The sequence below is a fragment of the Pelophylax lessonae genome, assembly GCF_965119305.1.
Source record: "Pelophylax lessonae genome assembly, chromosome: 1".
NCBI lineage: Eukaryota > Metazoa > Chordata > Amphibia > Anura > Ranidae > Pelophylax > Pelophylax lessonae.
Window position 1 is genome coordinate 477,863,799 of NC_138768.1, and position 22,821 is coordinate 477,886,619.

At 41.6% G+C, this 22,821-nt stretch overlaps 1 protein-coding gene across 12 annotated transcripts in view; it reads right to left on the bottom strand.

Annotated features, from left to right (window-relative positions):
* Positions 1-22,821, bottom strand: part of PTPRS (protein tyrosine phosphatase receptor type S) — a 540,344-nt gene that overhangs the window by 16,555 nt on the left and 500,968 nt on the right. For all 12 annotated transcript variants that reach the window (XM_082243959.1, XM_082243967.1, XM_082243958.1 and 9 more), the window contains 2 exons: positions 22,177-22,331; positions 829-964 (listed from right to left, as the gene is read on the bottom strand). In XM_082243959.1, coding sequence (XP_082100085.1) covers positions 829-964; positions 22,177-22,331 — 291 coding nt within the window. The remainder of the gene's footprint in view (positions 1-828; positions 965-22,176; positions 22,332-22,821) is intronic.

Consider the following 22,821-nt stretch of genomic DNA (forward strand, 5'->3'; position numbering starts at 1 on the left):
TTTGTAGCCCAGTCCAGCCGGGTTGAGGTCAGGACTCTGAGCAGGCCAGTCAAGTTCCTCGACCCCAAACTTGCTCATCCATGTCTTTATAGACCTTGTTTGTGCACTGGTGCACAGTCATGTTGGAACAGGATGGGCCATCCCTGAACTGTTCCCACAAAGTTAGGAGTATGAAATTGTCCAAAATGTCTTGGTATACTGACGCCTTAACAGTTACCTTCCCTGGAACTAAGGGGCCAAGCCCAACCCCTGAAAAACACCACACTAAAATCCCCCTCCACCAAATGATTTGGACCATTGCACAAAGCAAGGTCCATAAAGACATGGATGAGGGAGTTTGGGGTGGAGGAACCTGGCTGGCCTGCACAGAGTCCTGACCTCAACCTGATAGAACACCTTTGGGATAAATTAGAGCGGAGTCTGCAAGCCTGGCCTTCTCGTCCAACATTAGTGTCTGACCTAACAAATGTGCTTCTGGAAGAATTGTGAAACATTCCCATAGACACATCTAAACCTTGTGGACAGCCTTCCCAGAAAAGTTGAAGCTATTCTAGCTGCAAAGGGTGGGCCAACTCAATATTGAACCCCTACGGACTAAGACTGGGATGCCATTAAAGTTCATGTGCGTGTAAAGGCAGGCACCCCAATATTTTTGACAATTTAGTGTATATATATATATATGTATAGCTACACACACACATACACACATTGTTCATAATGATATCACTTTCACCTTGCATGTTAAATATGTATTTATTTACATTTATTAAAACAGATTTAGGCAAATATCACTGAAAATGTGTGGCATAACGTTGTACTTTATCTTACCTCTGTCTGTACCATTGCTGGTCTTTGAGTTCGCAGCATCTTTACTGTTTGGAAAACATCTACAACCCCCTCATAGCGCATTCTTTCTAAGACGATACTGAGGGTAATGAAAACCCCTGTCCTGCCAACACCAGCACTGCAAAAAAGGATAATTTTTTAAAATATAAAATATAATGGAATAAAACAAGAATTAGGATCACACAAAAACAGATGCAAAGAGCCAAAACATTCAATATGCTGTTTATTTTAGATAAACAAATAATTATAATAGGATTAAGTCAACCAAAAACGTTCAGCATTTGAGCTTCGCTGCCAAATGGCTCAATTTTTAACCACTTGCCGGCCGCTCACATGGAGCGTACTGCGGCAAAGTGGCTCGTTCCCGTCCAGCGACGTAGACCTACGTCGCTGGACTCCTCCCGCTGTAGGCGGCGCTCGCGCGCCGCCTGAGGCGCGCTCCCGCTGTTTTCATTCACAGCGGGAGTCGGGCCAGGGGAGGAGCAGCGGCGATCGCCGCTGCTCTGCCCCGATCGTCGGGGAATCTAGTGAGGAGATCCGCCCGCCTGTGTAAACAGAGCGGGCGGATCTCCATAGTGACAGGGACTGACAGATCGGAGTGTTCAGCATAGCTGGACATCCGATCTGTCCTTCTGTCACTCAGTCACCTCCCCCCCCACACGTCAGTAAGCACCAGGCATACATTAACCCCTCCCTCTCCAATAAAATTAACCCCTTCACTGCCAGTGTCATTTTTACAGTAACAGTGCATATATATAGCACTGATTACTGCAGTAATGTCACTGGTACCCCCAAAAGTGTCAAAAATGTCAGTCAAGGGTCCGATCTGTCTGCCGCAATGTCGCAGTCCCGCAAAAAAAATTGCAGATCGCCGCCATTACGCGTTAAAAAAAACACCAAAAATGACAAAAATCTTTCCCTTAGTTAGTAAACGCAATAACTTTTGCGCAAACCAATCAAAATACGCTTATTGCGATTTTTTTTACCAAACATAGGTAGCAGAAAACAAATTGGCCAAAAATTTAAAAAAAAATAGATTTTTACATTTTTTTGGGGGGGAATTTCATATAAAAAAATGTTAAAAATATTGTTATTTTTTCAAAATAAACGCTCTTTTTTTGTTTATAGCGCAAAAAGTAAAAATCGCACAGGTGATCAAATACCACCAAAATAAAGCTCTGTTTGTGGGAAAAAAAGGACGTAAATTTCGTTTGGGTACAGCGTCGCACAACCGCGCAATGGTCAGTTAAAGTCGCACAGCGTCGAATCGCAAAAAGTGGCCTGGACGGAAGACAGCAAAATCCTCCGGTGGTCAAGTGGTTAATATTGACATCAATTTTCTGGACCTGTTGGTATCTTTAGCTAAATACGTATGGTTGCTAGTATTTTACCCTACCAAACAGTCCTGATTCAAGCCAGCATAAATGCTAGCTCACTTTAGTCTAGCCCACAAATATTAAGTGTAAGAAGGAGGCGGAACAAAACAGAGGCACTAGGAAAAACCTATGAATACAGCTCATATTGGAGTTTAACTCCAAACCTTGTGACCTAGTAACCTGCCTTTACTTGTAGTGCCGATCTAAATAAAGAAGGGAAATGTGTATGGTCCCACTGGTGCTCAGGAATGAAGTACCGGCATGAAATATCACCATCAAGTACTGTACAGTGTATAATCGCTGCTCTCCCAATCCAGTATGTGAAGTTAACATGTGTAAGAAGGCCTCAGCCTTGCACCACTCCAGAAGCCATGCCCTCTGACATGTTTTGCCCCACTCACTGGGACTTAGTCATTGAGTGACTTTCTGACTTTAGTAAAATACTTTCTGAATATTAATTAGGTGGCATTTAACCCAAAACCAAAAATGTTGCATCTTACAGCTTACCAATGATTACATGTGGTGGCTGCACCAGTTTTCTTTTCTTATGCTTTTTCCCCCTCTGTTTTCACCTGATGATCTGGCCCGTAACACACCTCCTGTATTACAGTACCCCCACTCTGGAAGAATGAGCATAGGGGGCACCTTTGGAGAGCAGCATTGCCAGTCTGGAGGGGGGGGGGGAGTTTTATATGTACTAGCATATTTACACTAACAAATTGAAGTAAAATTTCTGCTGGTGTTACGTGGTTTGTCCCATCTCTGCTGGAGAGATGCGCTTTTGAAAAACAACAGACTTACTGGCTAGATATTGAGAAAGAAAGAAAAGAAAATGAATGCAGCCATCACATAAAAGCATGAACTTTAACTGTAGTTTAATATTGTATGTACCTGTATAATTTATGTACAGACTTTACTATCACAATTTTGTTCTCTTTTTTGGCACATATTGGGTTTTTTCAGAGCATTTTTACTATTGATGCCCTGTTTGCTGCACTGTTTTTGGTTACCTATTTTTTTGTTGATGGTAGAGTCAGATCACCTTTCTTGTGCTAGCTGGCGACGTATTTTTTTATATACTTCATTTTGATTCAAGAGTGGTGTGCTGGTGTATCTTAGGTTATTTTTGTGAGTTGTAAGCTTGCGCTATGAATGCCCTTGTGGTTGCCAGTATTAATAGGTGGGTGTAACGGAACCGCAACCCACACTGTACTTGTGGACTTCCGTCAGTATACGGCTAATATTATTGTCCCAAGTGAAAGAGGCCCTTCATTCTTTCAACACAAACCACACATATAGAACCTAGGATAACCGGGGTACCACAAAATGCGGTGTGGTTGTACTGCGAGTCTGATTAGTGCAGACCCGACTAGGCTTCTTTGTCACCCTGTGCCCCTAATAGACACAGGGTGACTTACACATAAGAGGGGCCGGGGGAAGCTGGATAAGTAGTTTCCTGACCTCTCTAAAGTAATCTGGGTTCCACGAGCCGCCCACCCAAAGTGACTCCTGTCACAGTAGGTTAAACCATGTAGCGAAAAAAATGAAAGCCGCTCAGGTGTAGTAGTTAAGCCTGGTGCAGGTCAGATCCGTCATCAGAGATAGTAGAAATCCAAAAGTGTGACCGCACACAAAGCAATAGTTGAAATCAATAAATTCCTTTATTTCTCATAGGTGAATTCATACAGACAGTGCAAAAACAGACATGTCAGGTTGACGCGTTTCACGATACAGATGGCCGCTTACTCATAACCACACAATAAGACATGGGTAGTCGGCTGGTATTTGTAGATAAACAAACAGGTGATAATGGAGTGGTGTAATCAAGCACACCTAGAACCAATTATTTAAATGATGCACAAGTGCGAGCCGAAAAAACCTTTAGGGCTCTTTCACACGGGCGATCCGATCAGATCCACCTGTCAGTTTTTTAGGCGGATCTGATTGGATCCTCCATGCAGCTCTATGGGGCAGCGGATGTCAGCGGAGACACCTCCGCTGACACCCGCTGCCATCCGTATCCGATCCTGTCCGTGAAATTTGGACCGATGGAAACCCTATTTTCCCATCCGTTCAGGGATCGGATCGGATGAGAGTGGACAGGCGGTCCGCTCTCATCCGATCCCCCATAGAGAGCAGCGGGGGCTGTGACACCTCCCTCTCCGCACTGCAAGCGGAGACGGAGCTGTCATCCGCCGGCTCAGCGGGGATCGGCGGATCGATCCCCGCTGAGCAGCACGGATCCGCCTACGCAGGCGGACAGTGTGAAAGAGCCCTTAGTCTTATATTGAAGACAAATAGTCACAAAAAAGACCTCATAAGAGGAAACAACCAAATAACTAAATACAAATTGTTGATAAAAACATGTAGTATAAAGACATATGCATAACAATCTTAACAGGAAAGTTACAAAGTTGCAATATAAAAACTCTTCTTGATTTCTAGTTACAAAAAAGAAAAAAAGAAAAGTAAAGAAGAAAATAACAACGATAAATCACCTAGACATACATGTGTCGATTTCATAACTACATGAGCAATAATATAGTAGATAAACATAAAATAAGATGGAAATATATGTGACAATGATAAATCATGTATCTAAATGTATGTATAGGTAACCTAGAAGATGCACGAGGTAACACACGTGATCTAAACATATATGTCAAGATAGATGTCAAGATAAAAAGATAAAAATTGTACGATCAAACGTGTGTGCATCAAAAGGTTTTGTTACAATCATAAATATAATTGGATTGAAAAAATATAAGGAGGTGAATTAATTAATGTAAATATATAAAAATTATTAATGAAAAAATATGTGAATGTGTATAATGAAATAATGTATGAAAAAAAGTGTATATATACATATAAATATAGGTAAATAACTCACAAAATGAGTTAGTGTTATAACTGTGGCAAATGACAACATATAAATATTCATAAATATTTTTGCCAAATTATATACAAACTTTTTTGGAAAAACTAGAAAAAGAAGAGAAATTTATAAGAGTAAAACTAATAAGAATTTGAGATAAATTGTCTAAATGGAGCTATGGGAAGAATTTAATGTATATAGTACTATACGTAAATTGTCACACTATTCATACCCAATTTATTGATTTCAACTATTGCTTTGTGTGCGGTCACACTTTTGGGTTAAACCATGTGTCTTGCTACAAAAGATGTTACACCTTGAAAATGTGGAGGAGTTTGAACAAAGGGGACATGGGGCAAGTTCCAGCACCTTTTGTGGTATCAAAATGGCAGAACGCCTACGTTTATCTGGAACAGGATGCAGATTACTATGGCAAGTTAAAAGATTAAATTAAGCAGATGATCAATGGGACGGATGTGACAGATAATCACAGACAGATGTGCCCAGATGTTCACTGGGACAGATGTGGCAGATGTTCACTGGGACAGATGTGGCAGATGTTCACTAGGACAGATGTGCACCAGATGTATGCAGATGATCAGGGACATATTTGACAGATGACCACTGGGACAGATGTGGCAGATGATCACTGGGACAGATGTGGGCCAGATAATCACTAGGACTGATGTGCACAGATGATCACTGGGACAGATATTTTTACTGTGACAGATGTTTTTCACTGTGTGAGGACATTGTGACAGGACACTGGGGACACTAGCTGGATGATCAGTGTGTGAAAAGCTAGTGAAAAATGGCTCAAAACTCACTGATCCCCGGCTGGCAGCACAGATTGTCTCTCTCATTTACAAGCTGTGTGTGGGGAGAAGCAGAGCCAATCGCCTGAAAACCGACTCTATTTACATTACACAAAGGCTGTGATTGGACACAGCCATCATGTGATCAGGAGGGCCAATCACAGACCCCTCCTGCCGAGCGGTGATGTGCTGTGTCCAGGGGACACAGGCACACCAGGATTACATGTCTGCGTGATTTAGCTTCGTCTGCAGGACGTTCAGGAATGTCCACTCAGAAGGATGGAGCACCCATCCGGCCGTTTATATGCAGCGGAAGTTAAAAATTTCCATAGGCAATGCTTTAAAATTTTTTTACAAGTCACCAGTTTAGAGTTACAGAGGATGTCTAATGCTAGAATTATTGTTCTTACTCTGACATTCACAGCAATACTTCATATGTATGGCACAATCCCATATGTGGGTGCGACCTACATAAGCTTTTGTTTCTGCGTCTAAGCACCAGAGGACGTGGCGCTTTAATTTTGTGTTTTTTTATAACTTTTATTTCTTTAACAAGAAATGTATATATCCCTTGTGATAGAAATAAGACATGACAGGTCCTCTTCATGGAGGACCCCAGATATTGAACTTATTTGTTTTGGTTTCTTTGTATGTATGGATTGTATGAGTTGTTACCAACATGCGGTGAACATTTAACCACTTAAGCCCCGGAAGATTTTACCCCCTTCCTGACCAGGCCCTATTTTGCGATTCGGCACTACGTGATTTTAACGGACAATTGTGCGGTCGTGCGACGCTGTACCCAAATGAAATTGACGTCCTTTTTTCCCCACAGACAGAGCTTTCTTTTGGTGGTATTTGATCACCTGTGCGATTTTTACTTTTTGCGCTATAAACAAAAAAAGAGCGACAATTTTGAAAAAATAACAATATTTTTTACATTTTTTTATATGAAATTCCCCCCGAAAAAAATGTAAAAATCAAAATTTTTTAACATCTTAGGCCAATTTGTTTTCGGCTACATATGTTTGGTAAAAAAAATCGCAATTAGCGTATTTTGATTGGTTTGCGCAAAAGTTATTGCGTTTACTACTGGGGGTACCAGTGACATTACTACAGTAATCAGTGCTATACATATGCACTGTTACTGTAAAAATGACAATGGCAGGGAAGGGGTTAACTTTATTGATGATGCAGGGGTTAAGTGTGTCCCTAGGGGCGTGCTTCTTACTGAAAAGGGGTGTGGCCAGCGATGTAACCTGTAAGGTTCTGGCACTCTCAGTGCCTCCTATCACATTTATTCCGGGTGATTTCCATCTACCTAGACAGAAGAAACACATATAGGTGTGTTTCCCTTTAATGCTGAAGCTGTCATCACCCAGCGCCGGACTAGATGGCTATTTAGGGCGTCGGTTCTCACTCACATGTGTTTGTTCAAACACCAGTACCTGGATACTAATCTTGCTTGAAGCTTCCATGCTTGCAAGCTCTCCTCGCTGACGATCCTCGCTGCGCTGATCCCTGCATCCTGCTACTGGATCATCCGCATCTCCTGAGCGATCCTTCGGCTATCGCTATTAGTGCTAAGTACCCCACAGGGGAAATCTCTATAGACTTGTACTAGGCTTACACTATTTAGCTCTGCATAGCAAGGACTGTCTTTTACATCTGCATAACTAGATTGCTAGCTCTTGAGGCTACTGCTACTATTTCCTGCACTGGGTTGATCTCTCCTGTATGCACCTGCTACTCTGTCATCTGTTATCATACATGATCGCTAACCCTTCCTGCATCCATCTGCACTGTCTCACCTCAAGTGTCTGTCACCTACCACTTCCACTCAAACCTATCCCTAAGACCTTTATCATTGTCTTACCACATGTATATAAAGTCACACTAGGAACCAGCTTAATTACTGTGTGTATTTACTTGCTGAAATAAGACCTTCCATACATGATGAGTCATTGAGGTTGGGATTGGTATCTCAGCATATCTCCTACATGACTACTGACGTGGAACTACTTCTGCAGCTGAAAATCCACACCTTACAAGAAACGCAAGGAGCGTTACAGATTGAACGAACCCAAAAAATGGATTCAGCAGAAGTAGCCACTCAGGTGACACAATTAAAACAGCAGGTATCTGCGTTAATACACGCACTTGCTGAATTGAAAAACGACAATCAGGCTCTGTCGCAGCAGGTAATTAGACTGACACAACTTACCTCTGCACAGTCTCCTGAACCCAAGATAAATCCCCCTTTGGTATTTACAGACGATCGCAAAAAATTTCGCGAATTTAAAAACGCATGTGAGTTACTTTTTTTGCTAAAACCTCGTACCTACCTTACTGATCACATTAAGGTTTGTACCATTATTTCTTACCTATCAGGCGATCCTCGAGCCTGGGCAGATTCTCTTTTTGAAAAAAACGACCAGCTTCTCAACTCCTATGCCTTGTTCCTGGCAGAGCTCACTAGCCTATATGATGACCCCAATAGGCAGAGTACTGCCGATCTTCAGTTAAGATCCTTGAAACAAGGAAAAAGGCCTGTAGAAGACTTTGTCGCAGAATTCAAGAGATGGACCCTTGATTCAGGATGGAATGATGCATCTCTGAAAACCCAATTTAGGCTTGGCCTATCAGAAGCCGTCAAGGACGAGCTCGCCCGAGCAGAGATGCCAAAAACCCTGGATACATTGATACAACTCAGTATCACCATAGATAGAAGACTCTGAGAAAGGAAGTCTGAAAAAATGGAAATGCCATTATCCAGTTCTTCTCAGAATTCAGCTATTGACCCCACTCCTAAACCCGCTCCAGGTAACCACAGACCCCGGCTACCTAAGGAAAAAAGGAGACCTAGTAGATATGGTGATCCTGCCTGGTCATGGTCCGAGCCTGCCTCAAACAGTCGACCTTGTCACTCTGACACATCCCATTTGGACCCTGATCCTACAGAGATGGATGAGGAGCCTATGGAGATTGGTGCCATACATGCTAGGTTGTCCTCACAAGAAAAAAGAGATCACAGGAGAATCTGTGGCCTTTGTTTTTATTGTGGTGAAGGGGGACATTTCATTACATTCTGCCCAACCAGACCCCATAGGCCTAAGGCTCTCCCAATGGAGGCCAGGCGAATCCGAAGGGTCTTCCCTGAAAAACAGCCTGGAAATTATCAAGGCTGTTGCCAGCCCTGTCCCCGTTCTATATCAGTGAAGGACACCCAGAAATTAACAAATATTGGAATAGATATTCCTTCAACTCCAGTGAACTTTATACCACGTTCAAAAAACCCTCCTGTACCACCTCCTGAGGATACTCCTATTTTTGCAAGCACATTTCTGGCTTCCGATGAAAATACAGAGATTCTTGCACCTGACTGCGTACGTGCTTCTAATGGCACGGTGGTATGTAGGAAGGATCTGAGGATGTTTGAAGAAGCATTGGTTGCTAGGTCTACTAGGATTACTTCGGATGGTTATGCGTCCGATTCTAGTGAGGGGTCCATGTAGCAGACACCCTAACAACAAGTGATCCGATTCTCATCGGTTACCAACCTGATCCGATTTTTATATCGGCAACAAGGGATCCGATTCTCATCGGCTACCAACCTGATCCGATTTTCATATCGGCAACAAGGGATCCGATTCTCAGATCGGTTACCAACCTGATCCGATTCTCATATCGGCAACCATTTTTTTTTTTTTTCCGATTTTCATATCGGAGACCAGTCTTATCCGATTCTCGTATCAGCAACCAGTCTTATCCGATTCTCGCATCGGAGACCAGTCTCATTCCGATTCTCATATCGGCAACAAAAAAAAAAAGAGAAATTTTTTTTTTTCTTCCGATTTTCGCATCGGCAACCAGTCTCATGTGATTCTTATATCAACAACCAGCCTTAGAGGCCTTCCGGAGCCGGCCTTACGGGGGGGGGGTAATGTGATAGGAGGCACTCTCAGTGCCTCCTATCACATTTATTCCGGGTGATTTCCATCTACCTAGACAGAAGAAACACATATAGGTGTGTTTCCCTTTAAGGCTGAAGCTGTCATCACCCAGCGCCGGACTAGATGGCTATTTAGGGCGTCGGTTCTCACTCACATGTGTTCGTTCAAACACCAGTACCTGGATACTAATCTTGCTTGAAGCTTCCATGCTTGCAAGCTCTCCTCGCTGACGAACCTCGCTGCGCTGATCCCTGCATCCTGCTACTGGATCATCCGCATCTCCTGAGCGATCCTTCGGCTATCGCTATTAGTGCTAAGTACCCCACAGGGGAAATCTCTATAGACTTGTACTAGGTTTACACTATTTAGCTCTGCATAGCAAGGACTGTCTTTTACATCTGCATAACTAGATTGCTAGCTCTTGAGGCTACTGCTACTATTTCCTGCACTGGGTTGATCTCTCCTGTATGCACCTGCTACTCTGTCATCTGTTATCATACATGATCGCTAACCCTTCCTGCATCCATCTGCACTGTCTCACCTCAAGTGTCTGTCACCTACCACTTCCACTCAAACCTATCCCTAAGACCTTTATCATTGTCTTACCACATGTATATAAAGTCACACTAGGAACCAGCTTAATTACTGTGTGTATTTACTTGCTGAAATAAGACCTTCCATACATGATGAGTCATTGAGGTTGGGATTGGTATCTCAGCATATCTCCTACATGACTACTGACGTGGAACTACTTCTGCAGCTGAAAATCCACACCTTATAAGAAACGCAAGGAGCGTTACATAACCACAGAGACATACGATCCTATATAGCAGGATCGTATGATCTCTGCAGTTAGATCAGGGAGAATGACAGGCGGCTTTGTTTACATCAGCCGCCTGCCTTTCTCCCTCTCCACCGGGAGATCGCGAGTGACCGGCGGACATCAGGTCCGCAGGTCACACGCGCGGACTTGTTAGGGAACGAGCGGGGGCCGGAGCGTGCCTCCGGCGGCGCGCACTCGCCCCCTAGAGGCTCTCAGGCTAGCGACGTAGTACTACGTGACTTTGCCTGTATGGGGCTGACCGCCGCAGTAAATAGTCGTGCGGCGGTTGGCAAGTGGTTAATGTCAATAGCACCTTTAGAACTATATTTACCTAAAAAAATGGTGACGTGTTCAATAATTATTTTACCCGCTGTACACACACACACACACACACACTATACAGACAGGCCATGTGTTAGGGGCTGACATATTGACCAAGCCCCCTATATATTTTTACAACAAAAGGATAGCTAATGGCTCTGCTATGTTCATTTTATCCACTTGAACTTTTCAAAGGAGTTCATTTGCAAATTTGTTTGGTGAGACTTGAAAGGAATTGTAAAGATTAATGGGATGAGGTAAATAATGTGATTTGACCATACAAGTAGTATTTCATGAAGATAATTAGACTTGAGGGAGGTATTCATGGAAAATAGCATTGTTCAAAGGGTAACTTGTTTACCTGGTAAACACTATAGTGATCTTAATTGTTATTTAACAGTAATTACAATTAGGCTCTTTTCATCTTGATTAACAAGATCAAAAGTTTTTGGTCAACCAATCAGAAACCCCTCCAGTTTCAGACACTAGTATTTCAGGTGAGGTTTTTAGCTGTTAAAGTGTTACTAAACCCACAACAGTAAAAATCAGTCTGTATATGCAGTAAACATGCTGGTTATACTCACTGTGTTTAGATAAAGGAAGAGGCCAAAAGAGCAGTGGTCTTAAAGAGGGGGTTCTGCCAACATCCTGACAAATACGGTTATATTCACTGTAGAACCGAAGGGGTTAATCCTCTGCATTTTGTTATCCTGACTTCTTTGATCCTCCCCTACTTCCACTGTCCACAATCCATCGCCTGATAGCACAGAGCCTTGGGGGCAAGCCGCACATGCTCAGTTTGGTGTGTATTAAATATGGTTACATAGTAGTTGAGGTTGAATAAAGACTATAGTCCATCCAGTTCAACCTGTGTAGGTGTGTGTGGCCGTAATCATTTCACATACTCCTGAATCTTCTTATCCTTGAGATGTACGTCCAAGAGTCTTTTGAAAGTAGCCATACTGCCCGCAGTTACTACCATTTGTGGCAGAGAATTCCACAGTCTTGTAGCCCTAACAGTAAATAACCCCCAGCATTGCCTGAGGTTAAAACGCTTCTCCTCTAATCGCATTGTATGGCCTCGAGTCCTCATGCAATACTTGCGACTGAATAGCTTTTTTTCTATGCTGAGATCAACGTTGAGGTATTTGTAAATTGCTATCATGTCCCCTCCCGGCGTCTCTTCTCCAGGGAGAATAAATCAAGCGATTGTAAGCGCTCTTCATAATAAAGTTCCTCCAATCCCCTAATTAGTTTAGTTGCCCTTCTCTGGACTCTTTCCAGCTCCAACACATCCCTTCTGAGGACTGGCGACCAGAACTGGACAGAATACTCCAGATGCGGTCGGACCAGAGTTTTATAAAGTGGTAGGATTATAATTTTATCTCTGGAATACATCCCCTTCCTTATGCATGCTAATATCCTGCCGGCTTTGGCAGCTGCAGCTTGACATTGCATGCTATTGCCAAGTCTATCCTCTACTAAGACTCCCAGATCTTTCTCCATTTTTGATTCCACCAAAGGTTCCCCCCCTAAAGTGTATTGTGCTTTTATGTTTTTAGTCCCCAAGTGCAAAACCTTACACTTCTCCACATTAAACCTCATTTGCCATGTAGTTGCCCACTCTGTTATTTTGTTCAGGTCATTCTGTAAGATTTCTGCCTCATGTTGTGAAGTTATTGCCCTGCCCAATTTTGTGTCATCTGCAAAAACTGAGATTGAGTTAATGATCCCGTCCTCAATGCTGTTTATGAATAAATTAAACAAGGTTGGTCCCAGGACTGAGCCTTGGGGGACCCCACTTACCCCCCCAGACCAGTCTGAGTATGCATTATTTACTACCACCCTTTGGACACGCCCTTTTAACTAGTTCCGTATCCAAGAGCAAACCTTGTGGTCGATGCCCGCAGATCTTCTTTTATAAGTGAATCGCTTGTGGGGAACTGTATCAAACGCCTTAGCAAAATCCAGGTATACCACATCCACTGGTCTCCCCCTATCTAGCTCACAGCTCACTTCCTCGTAGAATGTTAACAGATTGGTTTGACAAGAACGCCCTTTTGTAAACCTGTGCTGATTACTGCTGATGATGTTATTGTCTTTAGCAAACTCTTGGATAGTCCCTTATCATCCCCTGCAGAAGTTTACAGACTATTGACGTCAGGCTAACTGGCCTATAATTTCCCAGGATATGCCTCTGCCCTTTTTTGAATATAGCTATCACGTTAGCTTTCCTTCAATCACCTTGTACAGTTCCTGTCATAATACTGTCAGCAAAGATCAGTAACAGTGGTCTAGATATAGTTTTACTAAGTTCTTTGAGTACTCTCGGATGTACGCCATCTGGGAATTGCTAGAGTGTTTTTTTTTTTTGTTCCTTGGGAGAGTGCATGTGATCAGCACAGGACAAATCAGCACTGCCCAGACAGAGGGTCAGGGGTCCTGCAGCCTCAAAGTACAATCAGGGGAGAATGAAAACTCCTCCTACAAGCTTTAACTAGACCCTGATAGCAGTCACAAGACTGCTCTAACTGCTGATGAGAAGAGTATTTAGCAGTTTATATTTACTAAAACGATTGCATTTTCATACACGGTGTACTGTGGGAGATCAGATATAGTAAATGCAGGATCCTGGGTTTAGTAACACCTTAAGTTTCATTCATTCCTCATTATTTATAGAAGCACAGGTCTAGACTATAGCACATTATTGCATGCATGGAAGCTACCTAGGTGCATATTATAGATTGGACATATACAGTGTGCTGGATGGTGTAGTGTGCCTATGCTTGCTATGACACGAATGATGAATCGGACTCTGAAGGCTGAGTCTGAAGGGACTCTGTAATATTAGAGTTATTCAAAAAGTTTCTGCACTTTTTTAAAATTCTAATAAATAAGCTCTACTAAAGTAAAATGCATATGTTAACTTTAAACTTTACTATTCCACTACGATAGGTAAAAGTCACTTTAATATGATATCATTATAATTGTCAGACGTTAGTGATTATATTGTGGTAAATATATTGAGGTGCGGAAGTTTTAAAGCTGCTAAGAATTACCAAAAGATGCATTTTAACTTTCTGTTTTTTTTTTACGGATTACTCCCAATAAAAAGCAAAGAAATAAAATATGTACCTAAATGTGCTACCAAATTAAAGCCCTATTCGTACAGAATAAAATGATGAGTAATATATTAGAGACTACAAGCGTTAAAAGATATAATGTGCAGAACCAAGACGTTACAAAAAAAAAAAAAAAACTTTGGGATTCAAGGGGGTTTAGTGAGTGAAAGCATAGTGGTAACCTGGTCTTAAATTTTGTATAATTCAGGATAAGAGGTCAGGAGGCTCTTGTAAAGAAGTTCTGAATAAGATCTGAGAGACTGAAATTAAATGGATATGTAGACTTAAGCTGGATACACACTATACAACTTTTGCTGTTAGATTTCCTTTAGATTTACCTTTACTATGTAGTGCAAGGGCCTTCCAGATTGCATAAAAATTGAAAGTGTTTAGGTTTACAAAAACTATGGTTTTTGTAAATCTAAAGGAAAAATCTAAAGACAATTGTATAGTGTGTATGGCCCCTAAAAGTGCCCTTAAACCCACTTAATTAAAATCTATTAATAAATGCTGTATTACATGCTGTTCATACTCAATCAGTCACTATAGGATTTGTTTTCTGTATTCTGATAAAAATCTGGTTGATCCTGCTGGTCTCTATCTCACCCTACTGTGCAAGTCTCCAATTCTGCTAGGAATTTTGTACAACAGTGTTGGCAGTTAGTGCACATGCTCAGTTTTCATGAGCATTTCCGCCCTACCGCATCTGAGCAGCCCATGGGACTATAGTGTCACACATGTGGGCAGATACACTCAATAGGAAGGGGGTAGACAGAAACACTGTTTGCATGTCCAAGAATATATTATAATTTAAGACCAAGTGTCGTTCCTAAGGTATCTTGAGATAGTCAAGAAAACCAAACATAAAATAGTAAAAAGAAAAGTAAAGGCCAAGAGAGGGAAAAAAAGAAGGAGAGAGAGTACCAGCCAGGGACTTACTAAGCTACTGAAAGATATTGTATCCATTGATCCCATGTCGTATCAAACTTCTTAGTATAGTTACGAAGGATATAGTTAAGTCTATCATTAACCATGATCCAGTTAAGTTTATTCTTTATATAATCAAGAGGAACCATAGACTGCTTCCAGTATTTAGCAATAGTTATTCTAGATGCCATGAACACGTAGGAAATTAACTTCATGGATTTTTTGGGGACCTTGTCAGGGAATTTTTGAAAAAGGGACGATTTTGGGGATCTACGGATAGTGACACCTGTCACTGAATCTAAAAAACTAAATATCTGAATCCAAAATCTAGTTACTATGGGACATTGCCACCAGACGGGTGCATCTTCGCAAAACCTGGTCGGGATTAAGTACATTTGCAAGAGTGTTTTAGAATTAGCTTAAATTAGATTTATGTTAATAGATACTTTAGACAAAGCATAAGCAATGTCTTGCCAGTCAGACAGTTCAAAAATTATATCTAGGTCCCACTACCCATGGTTCATACAAGGAAGTTTGATGGTCGGGTCAGTAAGGGAAGCATACCCCCTAGATAACCGTCCCCTCAGGAGGCCCATCGTTTGGCAAGATAATTCAAAAGTCATGAGTGTAAGGGGTCCATCTAACAAGGTAAGTTTAGATCTTACAAAAGAAACAAGTTGACTATACCTAAATATAGGGCATCTATAGTGTGTCTTTAGTGTTAAAAGAAATATGTCCGATCTCTGTTAGGATAATCTCCTATCCTAAAAAGCCCCTTGTTAAGCCACCACTAAAATAAATCTGCTGGAGCCAGCCTGAAAGAAATTCAGGATTACAAAACATAGGAGCTAGCGGTGTATGCAGGGACGACAGGGGTTTACAATGACGTGCCCTGTCCAAAAGAGCTAATGAGTGTGACAGGGTAGGACACAATATAGGGGTAAAAAAGATGGCTATGAAGCCACATTAACCACTTGTCGACTGGCCCATAGTATAAATATGTCATTATATGATGTTCTGGGGTTCTCTATGCCCTTGGAGGACCAGAGCAATGTGTGATGTCACTTCCTGGGCCACAGTCAGTGTTGCTCATCTTAGTTTAAAAAAGTAATTAGTTACAGTTACAAATTACTTCTCCCAAAAAGTAATTGAGTTACTGACTCAGTTACCATATTGAAAAAGTAATTAGTTACTCAGCAAAGTAACTGTGACTTTTTTCGTCGCCATTGTCGCTGATGGCTGGTGTGGCAGGTCTCCGTCTACATTGGAGACCTGTTACCTATTGGTACAAACACTCATTAAGAGTGATTTGGAGGTGAGAGGCCATTTCAGCAGTGTGCCACGTCACCACCAGTGTGCCACGCCACCACCAGCCAGGCAGCCTGGTGTACTCTCCTCCAATGATCAGACTTGTCCTGACACTCCCCCGCTGCAAGGCCATTCACTGGCAAGCTCAAGCTGCTGCTTCTCCTCCCCTGCTCTTATGCAGCTGAGAACAGAGTGAATGTGATTGTTTATTAAAAAGGGAAAAAGATATAGTGTTTTTTTCTATATCTATAAAAAAATGTTTTGCCTTTCATTTCTATTTTAAACTGAATGAGTTGTTATACAACGTGATCGTTTTACTTTAAAATGAACTGCCAGGACCCACATTTCCCTTGAATCAGCTTACATATGGATGCAGTACATGCTCTGTGAAGTACAGAGAAAAGAAAAAATTCTGTGACTAACTTGTTTGAAAACTGAAAGTAATCTACAAGTTTAATGGCTAGAAATAATGCTCAGATCTGCTGCACTGTTTCCTTATATCAGGCGGTATATAGCTATCCTAAGTCGCATGGACTCTTATATATGTATTTGTGCCGGTATCCAAGGTCTTTGTGGAAAGGGACAAATTGCACTTTGTAATCACGTAAACTCTTTGCTGGGGCAGCAATGTTGTAAAGCTGAAGAAATACCAAAATTGAATTCATTACAAAAAAGGTAAAGGCTTAATAAATTTAAAGTAACATGTCTTTTCACTGATCCATCAATAGCATGAGAGAGACCACTGGGGAGAATAGAAGGAAATAAACAATCAGCTCTGTTAATATGTTGGTGTTTTAGTCCACATAAAAACTTGACCTTCGTTTTCTTCCAACAAAGGCCCTATGGATCTCTGAAATTGATGCCACCCTCCCATTCAAGCCACTTTTGTATATGTTCACTGACGCTGCCCCCAGAAATATAACATTTGGCACAACTGGGTGGAGCACAGTTTACCTGGCTGGGAATGCTGCTGCTGGCGTCTGTCTTTGTTGTGGGAGGGATCGGATCGGCATCTGCGCTGTTACCATCTTGCTTGCAGTGAGTCCGATGATCCACCGCCGCGCAGCCGCCCGCTCCCACCCGCTCCCGCCGGATGTGACGTCATGCCGCTCATAGCGGCTGATGTAGGAAAGTACATCAGTGTATCTGATTGGAGCGCAGCGGGGGCCGGGGCTGCAGCGGCCCCAATGCTTCAAGCGGCCGGGGGCCCCCAATTATTGCTTAAAGCGGCCCTGTAGAGGAGAGGGGGAATACAATTACATCTACTGCCATCTAGTGGCGGTAGATGTAATTGCGGTAACGCGGCCGAAAGTAGCAGCAGCGGCGTTACAGGGATAGGGCGGGTAATCAAATAGATTACTCGTTACCCTGAAAAGTAACTGCGTTAAGTAACGCCGTTTACTTAAACGCAGTTACTACCATCACTGGCCACAGTAACTAATTTTTTTTCTTTGTAAGAACATTTTTTTTTAATCTTTTGCTTTTAGAGGTAAATAAGAGATTAGGGGTCTTTGTGACCCCAGATCTCTCAAAAAAGACCTGTTGTCCTTTTTTCTATTGCAAGGGATGTTTACATTCTGTGAGGAACCAAAAACCAGGCGGACACAGAAAATACAGTTAAAATCACACCTTTAGCCACTTCTCCTTAGGTGGATGTCATATGACGTCCTGGACTTTAAATGGTTAAATCTAAATGTTATCTTTTTTTTTTTCTGCGGGCGATTCCCTTCACTGTAAAAAACAATCATAGTCGCTGTTTAGCTGCTTGATTGTTTTCACAGGTGGGAGGAGGGTGCTTCTACCGGCTCGCCCGTGCGATCCGCGAGTTGGAGAATGAATCGGTTGGCAGCGGCCATTTACTATAGGGAATACCAAGGGCCAGATAGTCCCTGGCAATCTCTATGACCTTCCGAGGCCGGGCACGGCATTATAATGTCACGTCCGGCGTAGGCAGATGTAAACACTCATCATTGAAACCCCAGATCTCTCTGTAAAGAAGACCTGTCATGTCCTATTTCTATTACAAGGGATGGTTGCATTCCTTGTAATAGGAATAAAAATGTAAAAAAAATTTAAAGGGAAAGTGTAAAAATAAAAAAATATTAAATTTTTTTCTTTTTTAAAGTGCTCTCTTTCCTGCATGCTCGCATGGAGAACTGAACGCATACGTAAGTTGCGCCCACATATGTAAACGACATTCAAACCACACATGTGAGGTGTAGCCGCAAACGTTAGAGCCAGAGCAACAATTCTAGCCTAAGATTTTTTCTGTAAATCTAAACAGGTAACCTGTGAAAATGTTTAAAGCGTTGCCTATTGAAATTTTTAAGTACCGAAGTTTGTTGCCATTTCATGAGCGTCTGCAATTTTAAAGCGTGACATGTTCGGTATCTAATTACTCAGCGTAACATCATCTTTCACATTATACAAACAAATTGGGCTAACTTAAGTGTTTTGTTTTTTTTGACTCCTAAAAGTTTCCAAAAAAAAACATTTGAAAAATTTTTCAGTACTCATATTTTGAGTATTTTTCTAGCAAAAAAAATGATTTTTTTTACATGTAGGAGAAGAATGCCAGAATTGTTTTGGGCTGGAAGTGGTTAATGAAACCAAAAAAATAACAGTTCGGGAACGTAGTCAAATACTGAAGCCAAGGTTTGGATGCCAGAGCAGATAATCAGATGAGCCGGGGTAAGAAAGCCAGAAATTAGCGTAGTAAGACACCAAAACGAGAACAGGTATCGTAAGAGAAGTCAGCCAGGCCGTTTCATACACAGGAACACAGACAGGAACACACTTGCATCATTGATCACACAAGGGCGAGGAGGGAATAAGCTGAGCTGCTTAACCACTTTCTGCTCACGCTATAGCCGAACAACAGCTGTAGCGCAGGCTTCCAGTGTCGGGAAGGCATCAATAGATGTCCTCCTGTGATCGCACTGCTTGCGCGCCCCCTGCCGCATGCGGCTGGCGCACTCTGTGATCATCAAGTCTTTCAGGCTCGGCTGATCACAGAACAGGGGAAAGGGCCAATCACAGCTGCCCTTTAATACGTGATCAGCTGTCAGCCAAGGGCAGCTGATCATGGAAGTAAACAGAAGCAATTTTTTCTCCTCACAATTAGTGGAATAGAAGAAAGCTGGTAACTGGCTTCTGTTACAGGGATATTGGTCCCAATCTGTGCCCGCCAGTGCTGCTTATCAGTGCCAACCAGTGCCACCTATCAGTGCCCACCAGTGCCACCAATCAGTGCTGCCAATTAGTACCTCATCATTAGTGTCACCTATCAGTGCTGCTTTTCAGTGCCGCCTACCAGTGCCCATAAGTGCCACCTTTTGCGCCCATCAGTGCTGCCTATGAGTGCTCATCAGTGCTGCCTATCAGAGCCCATCAGTGCCACCTATCAGTGCAGCCTCATCAGTGCCCATCAGTGCAGCTTCATCAGTGCAGCTCCATCACTGCCCATCTGTGCAGCCTCATCAGCACACATCAGTGAAGGAGGTAAATTACTTATTAGAGTTGATTTTGCCAAACCAAGATAGGAAATATTCTGCCCAACAATGAAGATGCTCTCAAAGCCAAAGTCGAGGGTAATTGGCCTGATAAAGAATTTTAAAAGAGGGTGTCAACTGGGTGCCCAGATATGGAAGAGAGAGTCGCACTCATTGAAAGTTATAAGTATTCTGTAAGGTCAGTACCGTCGAGGAGGGCAAAGAAACATTAAGAGCAGTTGTCTTTTGAGCAACAAGGAAAGTCCAGAAAGTTGAGAAAATTGGCGTAGTAAAGACAACAGGTTAGGTAGGGTAACTTGAGGATTAGTGATATACACAAGAACATCGTCGGCAAGCAAGGCACATTTATGCTCTTGTTGTCTACAACAAATACCACGAATAATAAAGTGGGAACAAATAGCTATAGCGAAGGGTTCAATTGTTACCGTGAAAAGCAAAGGGAAAAGCGGGCAACCTTGTCTCAGCCCTCACTGGATGGGGGGAACAATGACGTTAATACAATTTATATTTAATATACAGCGGGTGAAATAAAGATTGAACACGTCACTATTTTTCTAGGTAAATATATTTCTAAAGGTGCTATTGACATGAATTTTTTACCATATGTCTGTAACAACCTATGCAATTCATATATACAAAGAAGTAAAAAAAAATAAGTTCAGAAATTAAGTTATGTGTAATAAATAGGAATGCCACAGGGAGAAAGTATTGAACACGCTAACTCAAACTTATTTAATACTTTGCACAAAATTAATTGTTGGTAATGACAGCTTCAAGACGCCTCCTGTATGGAGAAACTTCCACACAGTCTTCAAATCTTGAAGGTTCTGTAAGCCTCTTCTATGAACTCTGATCTTTAGTTCTTTCAATTGATTTTCTATTTTATTCAAGTCAGGTGACTGGCTGGGCCATTCCAGCAGCTTTATTTTCTTTCTTTGAAACCAATTGAGTGTTTCCTTGGCTCTGTGTTTTGGATCGTTGTCTTGCTGAAATCGCAGCAGATTTTTATATTTATTTTTTATATTTTTCCATTCATCCTTCCTTTAATGATATGAAGTTTGCCAGTGTCATATGCTAAAAAACAGCCCCAAACCATGATGTTCCCACCTCCAAACTTCACTATTGGTATGGTGTTTTTGGGGTGATGTGCAGTGCCATTTGACCTCCAAAGATTAGGACATCCAAAAGAGTTCAATTTGGTATCTTCTCCCAGTATTTCACACACTTGTCTAAATGTTGTGCATCAAACTAATGAGCTTCAACATGCTTTTTCTTCAGCAATGAAAAAAGTCCCACAAGGAAAGCAAAAGCTGTCTGGTATAATATCTTGTGTATGTGGCAGGTAAAGAGGTGCACCCGAAAAGATTTCCAAATTACAAATGTTAGAGCCACTCCGTGTGTCACTCCAGTGAGTGAAGAATCTGGGCTTCCCAGATTCCAATGACCCTCACTCAAGAGAGGTCAAAATGCATTTTAGTATATGTTGGCTCCACAGGCCCTCCAATAATTTTACTGGGATCTCATCAAGGCAACTGAATCACAACGGACAACTAAGCATTGAAACTCCATACACAGGAATTGCCATGAAAGAAAGAAGCACTCCCTATAGCGTAATTCCATTAAAAACAGCAATATTTTTATAAAAAATTCACTTAAACCGAATGAAGATGAAACAAGGATATCAAGCTGTGTAAACTTGTCTTTCCCAAAAGCAAGATGGCTGCTGCTGGTTGGTGCATGCACAGTGGCGGGTGTTTCGGCTCCAACTTACGTGTTTCATCATACGTAACATCATCAGAGGCACCCCTTTCTTTGGGATCTATCTACCTGCCATATACACAAGATATTACTCCTGACAGCTATTGGCTTTCATTGTGGGACTTTTTATATACCTTTGGACTATGCATGTTTTTTTTGTTAAACACTGATATTTTCCTTTTTAGGTCTCAGTTTTTTGCACCATTTACTTTCCTTCACAAGCGCTGCACTATTGGGTCCAATTTGAAACCCACTAACTACACACAGGAAATCGCCATTTAACTAATAATGTTATTTTGGTAAAAGTTTAGGTGTATTGTTGAATAATAAAGAGGATGCTTACACGTGTAATCAGGTATTTTGTGGGGTTTTATGTAATTAATATAAATCCCTTTGCAGACATCTATCATTCCTTTTTTAAAAATCTGTCGATTTGAGTAAACAAAACTCAAAATAAAATAAGAGTACACAACACTGATTAAAACAGTTGACTTCTTTGCAAGTGATTCCTGGTGGTTACTGGTTTAATTATGACTGTACCTGCAATGGACTGTTATTGGACCATCTTGACCAAACTGTTCCTTAGTTTTGTGTACTTGGCCAATGAAGTCAATAAAACCTTCTCCTGATTTTGGCACGCCCTGTTCTGGCCAATCAGTAAACTGAAATTGTCGTACTGTACGAGACTGACCATCCTGTGGAGAGACATGTTATATTAAATGTTACAGAGTCTGGTTACAATAAACAGAGTATAAGACAATAAAAAATAAAACGTTTGACTAGTTCATTTGAACACTTTTTTTTTGCTAATAACCATTTATTTTTTTAACAATAACGGAAAAAATAATGATGTGAGGTGAACTGACAGTATGTAGCATGATACATTTAAGTATGTTATGTAGTGTTTATTTTAAAGGTTGTTAAATCATTTTGTTTGAGCCCCTCTACCTATACATTATACTTGTTTTCATTATAATCTTGGAATTGGACATACCGATTTCTTATCACTATGTAAAGTTTCTCTGCAATCATTTCTTTACAGGTGGGCTAAAACTCGCCAAAATAGGATATCTGACTTACCATAAAATCTTTTTCTTGGAGTACATTACAGGACACAGAATTAGTACTTAAGTACATGGGGTTATGCTGCTGCCATTAGGAGATTGGACATTGGCAGAATAGAGC